General features: G+C 36.8%; 1 protein-coding gene across 1 annotated transcript; it reads right to left on the bottom strand.

Annotated features, from left to right (window-relative positions):
* Positions 1 to 206: 206 nt before the first annotated feature.
* On the bottom strand, positions 207 to 2,259 carry LOC131030514 (pectinesterase). Its single transcript, XM_057961366.1, has 2 exons — positions 1,259 to 2,259; positions 207 to 1,082 (listed from the first exon to the last, which is right to left on the bottom strand). Exons 1-2 carry the CDS (start codon positions 2,232 to 2,234, stop codon positions 391 to 393), a joined length of 1,668 nt encoding a protein of 555 aa, XP_057817349.1. The 5' UTR covers positions 2,235 to 2,259; the 3' UTR covers positions 207 to 390.
* Between the last annotated feature and the right edge of the window lie 11,600 nt (positions 2,260 to 13,859).

The raw sequence follows: 13,859 nt of genomic DNA on the forward strand, positions 1-13,859 counted from the left end.
TCTATTGATGTGTAACTTATAAAAATTTAATTTTTATAATTTATATTTTTTTATAAATTGCCACAATAAATAATATATATAGAGAAAGAGAGAGGGGGAAGAGCGTATCCGAAGGAAGGGCAATGTGAACCACTAATCAGCAAGGGAAATAAGCATTGCAATTTAATCTCCGGAATAGTTGTTCTTGGTGAATCAAGAAGCCACCATAATGTGCCAAGCGAACTCATAAGGCACTTTTAATGTAACTAACAATAGTGCAATCATACAGACATCTTCAAGTGATGCTCTTAAATACAATACAGACACGATTGCAGGCAAAGAGAAGGTGGTTGTAGATTATTTATTATTTCTTGAACAATTGGGAAGAGGAATGAAAAGGAGAATTCATGCTTAAGGCAAGCCTCCATCGTAGGTTACTGATGTTGCTGGTAACCATGAGTCGCCGGAGATGAAAGAAGTTACAGTGAAATTTTGAGTATCAGTGCTGTTCATCACATGATAACCAGCCCATGTAACTCGCTCTGAAGTACCGGCCCCGGGTCCGTTGTTGTCATATTCTCCATAGTATAACGTGCTTAGGGCAAAGTCTCCAGACCATGCTAACCACCCAGCAGGCTGGACTAAACTGTCTAAATAGGACTGCATGTAAACAGTACGAGAGTACTCCTTCCATGGCCTACCCAGGTATGTGGGGAAAGAGCTGATAACAGGAACTAGATCCGACGCAGCTGTAACATTACAATTTTGAATGGAAATTCCAGTATTTTGATTTGGATCTGTTCTACCTTGAGCAGTGAAAAGATTCTGCTGGTTGTCCATTGGTTTCCGTGCAAGAAGAGTGGAGTCCTGAAAAACTACTGCGGCGTTGCCGAAGATAAAATCCACTGTGCCGTATATCTCGCATTCTCTGTAGAATTGGCGAAGTGAATGTGTGTAGAGAGTGTCTTGGTATCCCTTGAAACTGCACCGATAGAAAACCGAGAGATCTGCTCCCACTCGTAGAGCAACCGCCTGATGTTTCACTGCCCCTGCCGTGTTCTCAATCGTCAGCTCCATTGCAATAAAACCTTTCCCAACTGTGGCTGCATACATTTCAATTCTTCAAGTTTAGTATCCCAATTCAAAACCATAACTGCAACAACACAAATACATCTAACTATGAATGTATTATGTACAAACTAATATGCTATTGTTATCATTAGAATAATTTCTGACAAAATGATAAAAGAACAGACAGACCAATCGCTTAGTAACTTACAAAGTGTTGCCGAATTAAATGTAGTCCATCCATCCACAACGCTTTTATTCCCAGTAATCACGGTGACATCTATTCCGTCTCCGATTAGCATAATATTGTATTTGTTTTTGGGAATCTGTACGTATTCCTCGTACACTCCTTCGGTAACATAGATCACGAACCTGTCTGCGCTTTTGTTGGGAGCAGCGTTGATGGCTTCAGTAATTGTGGTGAAATTACCGCTCCCGTTCTGGGCCACCGTCACCACGTTGCCCGTTAAACTGACTCCTCTTGCAGTTTGCAGAAGTAATCTTCTGTCTCCACGAGACACCCACGATGGAAAGCCGTTGTGCATCGATCCATACTGAGACAAGAAACCATCGTCCACGCGACGAACTCGAGTGGTGTCAGATAACAGGCGTCGATTGTTGACAGACGTTTGGACAGAGCCCGTGCCGCCGATCCAATACTTTCTTACCAAAGCAAGACAAGTACTTACAGAGCGCGAGCAATTAGATATGCGATCGGGGAATGAATACGATCGGAGGTTGACGTTTGCTTCTTTGAGGCCGTCCAGGCAGGTGACCTGGTAGGTCAAGGCTGCACTCAAGAAACTCTGAACATCCACTGCTTGCCTCAATTTTACAGAGCTTTGAGACAGTTCTGACAAACCGTCCGTCAAATGGTCCACAGCCAGATCGTACAGTTGGCTGCAATCTTGTAACGCCCGGCTCCTTTGAGAGTCGTCGGACGTGCTCGGAATAAGTTGCCGAATACGAGTTGCTTCGGCTATGCTATTCTTGATAACAGTTTCACTCATATCTTTAGGACCTGCTTGTGATGATGCTGAATTTGCATACAGACTGGACTCACAGAATCTACGATCGGGAGCCAACTCGCAAGCAGATTTAACACTGGTGGCTCCTTTACTCTGACAAAATGAACCAAATATCAGCACAATCAGAACAAGTTGCTTAAGAGCCATCAGTTCAACCATGAAAAAACCTTGATTCAGCTAGAAACGTACGTATTGCGTTAATTGAACAAACACAGAGATTGTTAATTATAGGGTCGGAGATAAACTAAAGTCAACAAAGCCGCTTCATGACGTTACCCTCTGGGCCAAACCTTATCACAAGGATTATAATATAAAATCATAGCTGTAAATTAACTTCAGTTTTTATCTATTGAGCTGTAGTAAGCTCACCGTTATCAATCATGTCTGTAAATAGATTCTGAGAACAGCTGGCCTCTCGCAAAAATCTCATGACGTATTATTGTTTATGTTAGGTCGAATAATTGATTAGATTAACTGCGCTATACTGGAATTCATTTGCGAAACCATTGTTCAGCACAACTATGTTGACGAACAGCTGTGGCTCTCGTACCGTGCAATTTGCTTTGTCAAACTTGTCAGTCTCAATCCAAGTTACGTTGCACCTACCATTTTTGTACTATATGAATTGCTGGGTACAGACAGGCGGCATTAAAATTTTTGCTACGCGTTTTCTTATTCCAGAAGATTAGATTCCACCATCGCATATCGATCAATTCAATCCAAAAAGTATCTTTTTAGTAAAACAAATTGTGCATGTTTGGTTTATCGAGAAACTCTGCGACTGTTCGTCGCAAGAGAGGAATTTGCTGTCGGCGGAAAGTTTAAACTTCAGCAAAATAGTATGATAAACCGCATTAAATGTTCCTCCACTCATTTGTGACATTTGGATCGGTAGTGTAAGTAAATATTTACCAAGCTAGATGTTATATCGAACGTTATGTGCAGTTTCGATCGAGAGGGCTTGGAGTGTATAATGTTTGGCAGAAATTCTAAGCCACTTCAGGCAATTCTGATCTTATAAATATCCGTTGAGCATTCAATCATCCAAAAAAGCTCTGCTCGGTCCCATGACAGTAACATAGATTGAAAACAATTTCCTTGTTTTAATTTTACATATATATGTCATTGAAGGTCCTTGAAGGTCGTTTCAGGTATTGTCCAATATGAACATTCATTTAATGTTGTAGTAATAAAATTTACGTTACCTCTACATAAATTTGGCTACTTGTTGTTTTGGATGATAAAAGAGATTTGTAAATGTAAAATAAATATTACAAATAATATAATAAAAATTAATTTATTTGATGGAATTATGTGTTTATAATTTATTTCATTTCTTTTTTAGACTTAGATTTTCAAATTGATTTCTTCAATATTAAGAATAGATTATTCTTAAATAATTATGTAGTTATCTAAATTTATATATTATTCATAATATTAATTAAATATTATATAATTATTTAAAATATAAATATTATATAATTATTTAAATTTTAAATAAATATGCTTTATAAATAAAATAGACTGATAAATTTAATAATATTAATATTCTATGTTATTAAATATATAAGTATTAAACAATAATTATTATAGAAAATTTATTTATATATTTAGCTAATGAAAGACAATAATTATCTCAAGAAGATTTCATATCACTTTTTAAAAATAGAAAGTGCTGGGTAATAATATAGATTCTTTAGATAGTTGTTTGATAATAGTTATTAGTATAATATTTATAATATGTACAATTAATAAAGAATATTGACAACATTTAGTATTTATTTTTATACATCAATTTTAAAATAAAAAGAAAATGAATAGTGTGACTTCCTTATGCAAGAACTCTAACTATTTTATAGCTATCTTTTATAAATACGATATAGACATAATTTCAACATTGATATTTCTAGTAGATATTAGATTTCTTGTTAATTTTGAAACATGTAAGACTAAAAGGAGTGACTTAAGGATTCCATCTTAAAAACTACTTTGACCCAATCATGTCCAATGATCTTATGTCTTGATCTATAACGTAAGATTTGATGACTGCCATTATAAGCTTAGTATTCCTAAAATTAATTCTTGTGGGGAATACTCAAAAAGAAACACTTGAAAAATTGACCAATCTACCATGGAAAGAACCTGTACTTGAAAATGTGAAATGGATGTCACTAGCTTATTTAGTAGAGGAATTCTTATAGTAAAAAGAATCATAATTAGATGTTTTATATTTATCATTATTATTAAACCTACATTACTTTTTAAAATGTCAATATTTATCATAATTCTACCATTTCACCCTAGATCTTCTAAAAGAATTAACTTAAAAACAAAAATTTCTCTCTAATGACATGTTCTTCCCTTTACCATGAGATTTTCTTTGGACAAATAGGAGGCCCTTTGTAATACCTTCATATATTTTTCCTATTTTAAAATAATGCTAATATAACTATCTTCCTATCTCTCAATATTTTTGTTGTAGTATTAATTACCATAAAAAAAGATTTCCCTTGAATGAAGAAAATAAAACAATATCATAATGCATTTATCTTTCCTAACCATTTTAACATCAATAATATTAGCATAACATTTATGATGTTGTTTAAAACTCGGTTATATGGTGTTTTTGCCAGTTACATTATCTGGCTTCTTATCGCTTGTATAAAAGATTTTTATTCTGCATCTAATAAAATATATCAATTGAGTATTGTGTCCCTCATGATGGTACCTGTAAGGGGCTGCTATCTCGGGGAGACCAGTATGCTTCTAGGGTTATAAGTCCCTTGTTATTCTCAGCAGGTGGTAGTTGTGGTGACGGACATATGTTTATTGCCAAGCTACAGATGTGTGAGAACTGGACGAAAAACTTATATAGGGGGAAGCAGAGTACCCCGACCGTTCACGAGAGAACGTATCTACATTGTGCTTTACTTTCCCACAGGCGAAGGTTCATGGTGGAGAAATCCAAGGAGGACCAAAACAGCATTCCAACGAGAAAAGGTGTTCAGAGCGATTGCAGAGCAGAGGTGAAGTAGGAGCAGTAGCAGAGTAGCAGAGTGACTTGGAGTCCCCATTTAGGGAGGGGGCCTGGGTCTTGTACTGGGCAAGTCGTCGCGGGCTCACGAGAGAGTCAGTGGTGCGCCAGGTTGAGTTCCAAAGGAGACAGGGTCTTTGTGGATCAAGAGTTTACGTGAGAAGCTACAGCCAAGGGCAAGGTGCAGTGGTGTTTGTACCGATGTTTCAAGAGTGGACGTTGATCCAGGGGCGGGAACTTGTAATTGAGTGCTGGGGAAGTACTCGGGGTAGTGACCAACAATATAGTTGGAATTGTTTGTAGACTGGGCCAGGGGCCATTCTTCAGATCAATAAAGCTATCTTATTGCCCCAACATTGTGTTATTGTGTAAGGATTCCGCTGTGCAAGTTTGTACGTGTTGTGCAAGTGTGTGTGTGCAGGTTCTGGAGCTTGGGAGTGCTTACAAGCGTAGTCCGAGTTCTTGGAAGTGCTTGGATCTCACAGACAAGTACCTAAGAGATCGTCGGTGCTGCACGGGAAAACCTAGCCCCGTGACAGTTGGTATCAGAGCACAAGGTTTTGATACCCCAAGCTAGCACACTAAAAGGGAGTTCAGTTTACAGCAGTCATGCCGAAGTCAAGAGCAGGGGATTCTGATAGGGAGTCAGAGGGGGAGCAGGGCTCGCCCCTTATTCATGTCACTGAGAGGTCCAAGACAAAGGAGACACCCATTCCACCTGAAGTAGAGGAAGTCATTCTGGAGTTTGAGGACATTATGCTAGTCAAGCTACCCGCTCAACTTTCAGAGAGGAGAACTGTAGATCACAAGATTGAATTGGTACCAGGGGCGAAGCCACCCGCACAGGCTCCGTACAGGTTATCTGGTCCCGAGATGGTAGAACTGAAGAGGCAGTTGGAGGAGCTACTTGAGGCGGGTTACATCAAGCCATCCCGTTCTCCGTATGGAGCGCCCGTGTTGTTCCAGAAGAAGAAAGATGGAACATTGAGGTTATGTATTGACTTCAGGGCCATGAACAAGTTGACCATCAAAAATAAGTATCCCCTTCGTCTTATTGTTGATTGTTTCGACCGATTGTCTGGGGCAAAGGTCTTCAGTAAGCTTGATCTTAAGTAGGGCTACTATCAAGTGAGGATTGCAGCGGGAGACAAGGAGAAGGTTGCATGTGTGACCAGGTATGGGTCATACGAGTTCATGGTAATGCCATTTGGGCTATGCAATGCACCCGCAACATTTTGTACACTCATGAACGATGTGTTCCGACCTCTGTTGGATAAGTCTGTGGTGGTATATCTGGACGATATACTAGTCTACAGTAAGAACATGGAGGAGCACAAGCAACACTTGGCAGAAGTATTTCAGTTGCTCCGGGAGAACAAGCTTTTTGTCAAGAAGGAGAAATGTGTGTTTTCTCAGGAAGAGGTGCACTTCTTGGGGCATATCATTGTAAAAGGTTTCATTCGTCCAGATCCAGAGAAATTGAGAGCAATCCAGGATTGGGAACCCTTGCAGAATATTCATGAAGTGAGGTCGTTTCTTGGTTTGGCGAATTACTATAAGAGGTTTGTTGAGGGGTTTTCTAGATGTGCAGCGCCCTTAACAAAACTTCTGAAGAAGGACTAAAAGTGGAAGTGGTCAGACAAGTGTCACACGGCCTTTGAGACACTCAAGGAGAGACTCACGTCGGTGCCAGTGTTGGCATTGCCTGATTTCACGAGGCCATTCGAGGTTCAAAGCGATGCTTTGGACTTTGCAGTCGGAGGGGTGTTGATGCAGGATGGACATCCAGTGGCTTATGAGTCAAGAAAGTTGCAGGACAGGGAGAGGAATTACCCTGCCCATGAGAAGGAGATGACCGGGATCATTCATTGTCTTTGGACTTGGAGACACTATCTCTTGGGAACGCGGTTTGTGGCGAAGATAGACAATGTTTCCTCAACGTATTTTAAGACTCAGGCGAAGCTCACTCCAAAGCAAGCCAGGTGGCAAGAGTTCTTAGCAGAGTTTGATTTTGAGATTCTCTACAACCCAGGAAAGAAGAATGTTGTAGCAGATGCTCTAAGCAGGAAGGGACAGTTAGCTGCTATTGAAGGGGACCAGGAGGCACGGCCCGGGGCTAGCCGAGTGGAACTATCTAGCGAGGTGTTGGAGTCTATCAAGGAGGGGTACCTGATGGATTTTTAGGCAGCGGAGCTATACAAACAGGCTAAGGAGGGTAGGACTCGGAAGTTCAGCATCAAGGATGGGTTGTTGTTGTTCACCCAGGATCGAGTTTACCTTCCGAAGTGGAAGAATGTGAGGAGGGAAGTTCTCAATGAATGTCATGATAGTCTGTGGGCAGGCCATCCAGGACAGAAGAGAACCCTTGCATTGGTTGAGAGAGGACAACAGCAAGAACATACCAACCCGAGGACCAGCATTTGTCAAGGACAGGCCAGGACTAGATGTGGAGGAAGTGATCGCTGTAAAGGAGCGAGGATTTGGAAACAAGAAGTGGAAGGAGTTCTTAGTTCATTGGCAGGGCCAGTCCCGAGAAGAGGTGACTTGGGAGAAGGCTGAGAACCTCTGGAAATATGAAGCTAAGGTTTTGGAGTTCTTGGAGAGGAACTCCAGCCTCCCCTTCTAAGTGTAAACAAAGTTGGGGGCCTCTGCAGCATAAGTCTGGGACTGTGTTGCCAGCATCGAGGACGTCGCCTATTTTAAGTGGGGGAGGATGTAAGGGGCTGCTATCTCGGGGAGACCAGTATGCTTCTGGGGTTATAAGTCCCTTGTTATTCTCAGCAGGTGGTAGTTGTGGTGACGGACATATGTTTATTGCCAAGCTACAGATGTGTGAGAACTGGACGAAAAACTTATATAGGGGGAAGCAGACTACCTCGACCGTTCACGAGAGAACGTATCTACATTGTGCTTTACTTTCCCACAGGCGAAGGTTCATGGTGGAGAAATCCAAGGAGGACCAAAACAGCATTCCAGCGAGCAAAGGTGTTCAGAGCGATTGTAGAGCAGAGATGAAGTAGGAGCAGCAGCAGAGTAACAGAATGACTTGGAGTCCCCGTTTAGGGAGGGGGCCTGGGTCTTGTACTAGGCAAGTCGTCGCGGGCTCATGAGAGAGTCAGTGGTGCGCCAGGTTGAGTTCCAAAGGAGATAGGGTCTTTGTGGATCAAGAGTTTACGTGAGAAGCTACAGCCAGGGCCGAGGTGCAGTGGTGTTTGTACCAGTGTTTCAAGAGTGGACATTGATCCAGGGGCAGGAACTTGTAATCGAGTGCTGGGGAAGTACTCGAGGTAGTGACCAACGATATAGTTGGAATTGTTTGTAGATCGGGCCAGGGACCATTCTTCAGATCAATAAAGCTATCTTATTGCCCCAACATTGTGTTATTGTGTAAGGATTCCGCTGTGCAAGTTTGTACGTGTTGTGCAAGTGTGTGTGTGCAGGTTCTGGAGCTTGGGATTGCTTACAGGCGTAGTCCGAGTTCTTGGAAGTGCTTGGATCTCACAGACAAGTACCTAAAAGATCGTCGGTGCCGCACGGGAAAACCTAGCCCCGTGACAGTACCAGAACAGGGCGGCAAGGAGGCGTGGAATAGGGCTGTGATAGGCGTGAGAAAATTTTGTTGACTCGATAGACACTGCAGTCTTGTGCATAAAGCAATTGGAGACAGACAACAATGCAAGACTACGTGAATAGTAATCATCTTTCGGAGCATTTCATTCTGCAACATTGATAATGGCACCCTACGAAACTGCATTCGCTGGAAGAGACCTGAGGCGCGTGAAAGATCGACGTGCCAAGTGGGAAGACCTAAACTGGCCTGTATTGGAGACTCCCTTTATTTATTCTAACGAGAATGATGTGCGCGCAGATTCGTATAGAATGGAGATAGAAGTGTGGTCGCTGCATTGTAACAACAAACTTTTCTCTGTTCTAGTATCTTGCAGTTCATCCATGATATTTTCTAGAGGAGTTTGCTCTGATTTCTCTGGATAATCAATTTCAGAGTTTTGGCCCCCTTCGAAAATTTTATCACCATAGAGAAATGTGGGCAAGGAGCCGTTTAATCGTGGGTATCTTACCATTCAAGTCATTTAATTAGACCACGATATGATTGTTGTTGTCTCTATTAATCTTTGTTAGAATTCATGTTGGTATTGATATTCCAATGTTCTACGAAATTCTAATCAATAATGTGGCAAATCGAGAGAATGACCAACAAAGGGACTGGTCCTCAAACATTTCACATTTGCTTGGGAGATGTGGCTTCTGGCTTCTGGCATTAACTACAGTAAGTGCATTCATGTAGAAGTTTCTTTGGTATCTATTTAGAGCCTTATTTGTTAGAAGCTCATCTCTCGATAAGAAAAGGGGATCTTTTCTCTCTAAGAAGTGAAATGTCTATAATGGAGTTCAAAGCAATCTATCTTCCTATTAATGGTGTTTTAGACAGTGAATAAAGAGGGTACTGGAAAGTGTATTTGTGGTTGGAGGTTTGGTTCAGTTAATGCTTTATGTGTTCATACCTATTGTTAAGAACATATTAATGGTATTTTTAATAGTTGAATTTTTTTTTTTTGGTTATATCAACGTCTATCAGAAATGTGATTTAAACTTTAGTAATTGGGATTATATTTGTAACATGTGATTGGGTCTTAAAAGACTCATCTACAACATCAAATTGATAGATTGTTATAGAGTCATGTTAGAGGTTAGGGTTATCAAAGGTTGTGCTTTAAATTTTTGTTGTTGATGGATTTTTAGAATATGTGTATTGTGAAGTTTTAGTTTTTGAGATAGTTAACAGATTGGTGTTGAACTCTACATGGTTTGCTTCTCAAAGAGTTCACAAAACTATGATTGAGAGCTATACCTTTTAGAGGGTCACATGACAACTTGATAGAGCTATACGACTGTAACTCACTATAGATCGTTGTTCAATAATTTGAGAATATGTGATTCTAGAGTTTGGAGAAGAAAGAACTCGAGAATCCAAATCAAAGCTACACCCTTACAAGTGTCACGAGGCAACTTGATGTAGTTCCACTTGATTTAAGGTTTGTTTCTTAAAAGAAAGATCCTCTCAAGAATGTGTAATTAAATTATGTAATCAACATGTTTTGTTATGTATGCCTTAAGAGCTGTCACATGGGAAGGTAAAATTTGAGTTTGTAGGGTACATCTGAAGAAAAAATGTGTTAAAGGAGAATGTTCACATAATTTTTATTTAAATAATTAAGCATGATTTATGTGCTATTTTTAATAGTTGTAGATACATTACAAGTGAAATCATATTAACTGTATTATGTTTCCTCTTAAAATCTTTTTCTAGTGAATATAATAAAATCAATCAATCAAACATCATATCCCTTAAATAATGCCTAGCAAGATTACAACAATGAGGAAATCATCATATGTTTCATCATAGAGTCACCACAATTCATTCTAAGAGAATACAAATTCTTCCAAATAAATGGACTATGTACTAAATCATTCATTGATAAAGAGACCCTATCTAGTTCCATAATATCCAATTGTTGTCTTCATTTGAAATAATTAAGCCACCTATCAATATTTTTCCAAACATTTATTATCCATGCACATGGAAATAAACAAGCCATGGTAGACCAATAATATCTATGATCTCAAATATACTTAATCTTGATCTTACATGGATCAAAAAGCTTTGCATCAAATAGTTTGATCGTTATCCTTGAAGTGCTCATAATTTCCTCTGCACACAAATCAGATTCACCAAAAAATATCTCCCAGTCAAAAAAGTCTTCTCATAAGATCAATGTGATCTTCCTCTTATAGTTCTTAATGAATTAAGGCTATGATCCTAACTGAAAGTTAATAAATAACTATTAATAATATTAAAAACTTGATTATGCTAAAAAATCTAACGTATCCAATATAATTGTATAATTTAATACACACATAGCTACAAGACTTACCCAAAGAAATCCCTTAAAAAAAAATTCAACCAAAACTAATATGACACCACTCAATGTATTATTAACAAAGAAAATGAAATTCTTACATGTTAATCATGTTTTGTCAATTCATACTTCAACTATACCTTTTTCAACTTATTTTAAACACTCTTACTTAGATGTTCGAACCCTCAACCTCAACTCTAATAGCTCAAAAGTACATAATGGAAGTTCTTGTATTTATAAGAACAATGCTTATACTATGAAGTTGTAATAAATACCATTATCAACAAATGATGGCTGAAAACTTAAATCTTCAAGTAAAATTTCTTATCAATTTCCATCACCTTATGTAGAGACTTTATGCCACTAAAAATGTGAAATCCAACTTGTATTATATGCACCTCATTAGGTGTGTGGAATCTTAACTTCCACGTTTCTCTTAAAATGATCAAAATAGTATTCAAAGATGATTTGTTAATTTCCACAACAAGTATGTTCTTACATTTTAAGTTCCACATCATAGATTGTCTTATTATTATAATGTAACTCTCACATAATAATTATTTTACTATATCTCTTACATCATAGGTTGTACTACAACATAATTTCCACTCCACAAATACTCTTACTTATGTGGTCTAAGTTGCCAACTTAATTAGAATTAAATTTGTAATATAATATTCACACCATAAATATTCTTCTATATGTGATCTAAATGGAGAGAAATAATCACACAAGATGAATTTAAGATCACCTTTCTAGTTGTGATCCCAAAATTTACATAAATGACACATTTTATATATAATCTATGTAACTTCTTATCAACAACCAAACATAAGACTTAACTAATAAGTATAGAAATGATGCAAATATCTTAATGATTCTAATTTATTGATTTTAAATGATGAACATTTGTTCTTTTGTTGATTAATCGTTATGGTTCACGTAAGGACATGGGGCATTTAATATCATTTACATTCTTTGATTGTGAGACTTGAATGTTTGATGGTACTGCAATTGAGGTAATTATGGTTGATGAGAGTGCAACTAAATTTCTAAAAGTCTTAAAGACACGTTCATAAAGAATTTCAAATAAAGTTTATCCTAAGATATTAAGTGGGAGATTTGAAATTTGAAATTAGAAGGTTAAATGACTGAATTGCAACATGGATCATGATTCAATATAGAAAAATGACAAAATGAAATTTTAGATTCAAATAATTAATATTTACTGATTAAGAATAATATATAATTGATTATTTTAAAGATAATTAGATTTATATACCACAGAAAGTCTTCATACAAAAAGCTGGTCTGAGAGAGGCCACTTACGGTACTTTGTCTAACTTTTCCAAGTTAATCGAAGTTGTACTTACTTTTATTCTTCTACCTAATATCATTCTTGTATTATGTAAATTGCCCTGTGCAGACGCGTAACGTTAGTATTCTTGACTCTTGTATAATGTACTGAATTTACATTACATTCCACCGACACGCTTTGATCAATTTTAGTCCAAGCAATAGACTTTGAAGACCTACAAGTTGTCCAAATCTGTATTATTCTAGAGTGTGGAGAAGAATTAAAGGAAGTTTCGATTGGTCGAAAGATTCAGCCAGTTGTCGGGGATACCAATCAGTACGTAACTACTTATCTGCTGAGCCCCACGTTTTAAATGTTCGAGAACCACTTGCATCGACCCAAATGTGAGAAGAAGACGATTCAACGACCAGAAGACTAGTAAATTTATTAAAAGAAAAACTACTCCTGCACTATATTTAACATAAAAGTCGTTAAACATTATTCAACTAGCACTTGTATCAAATGAGTTGTTAAACACCATTTAACTATCATTTGCAAATGATAGGCTGATAGTAAAATATATTTTAAGTAGTATATTTCAGAGTACAAATCTTTAAAGGAAATGTTTAGGTATTCAATTATTTTAAAATTAACATTCTTAAAAACAATTATGTTTATAAATAAATGTAAGTATCACAATTTAGTATTATTTTATCATTTCATTTATTTATCTTTGAGATTCATAAAGATGAACATATTTATAAATAAACATGAATACTACATTTAATGTTATTTAGTCATTTCATTTATTTATTCAGTAATCTAATTTTTTTATCTTGTATTATCTTCATTATAACAAACATATAAGAATTATATATTATATTTTAATATTATTATATTATCATCTTATACTATTATTATATTATGATTGTAATATTATTATATAATAAATGTCTTTGGACGTGTGCTCTTGGGCCTTGTGCCTTCATGGGGCCATTGAACTCATAACTCGGGGTCAAAAGTGTTTCAAGTAGATCCACAGGGCATGTCGTGCCAGTGTCACCAGTCACGTTAAAAAGTTTATTGAGCATAAAAGAAATAATAATAATAATAAATTATTATAAAATAATTAATAGTCTTATATTTTTTTATTATTTTATTAATATTTTTTATATTATTATAATTAAAAATGTTATATTATAATATAATAATTAATATTACAATATTATTATTATAATTTGACCTTGCTTTTGTAATTTCTATGCTTCAAACAAATTATGTGAGTTGATTATAATTTAAAAGTTAAGTAGTTTATTCTTAAAATAACATTTTAATTTATCAATTCACATCTTTTTCAAATTAATAATCTTAATTAATCCATTTTTTGCTATATAAATTTATGTATTTACTCCAAAATTATGTAAAAATATTCTATTTCTTTATAAATACAAACATTTGCAATATCTCACTCTCATCAACCTATATTAAATAGCCTTAATAAATATTCTTTTCTT

The sequence above is a fragment of the Cryptomeria japonica genome, chromosome 2 (genome assembly GCF_030272615.1).
Source record: "Cryptomeria japonica chromosome 2, Sugi_1.0, whole genome shotgun sequence".
In the NCBI taxonomy this organism is placed as follows: Eukaryota; Viridiplantae; Streptophyta; class Pinopsida; order Cupressales; family Cupressaceae; genus Cryptomeria; species Cryptomeria japonica.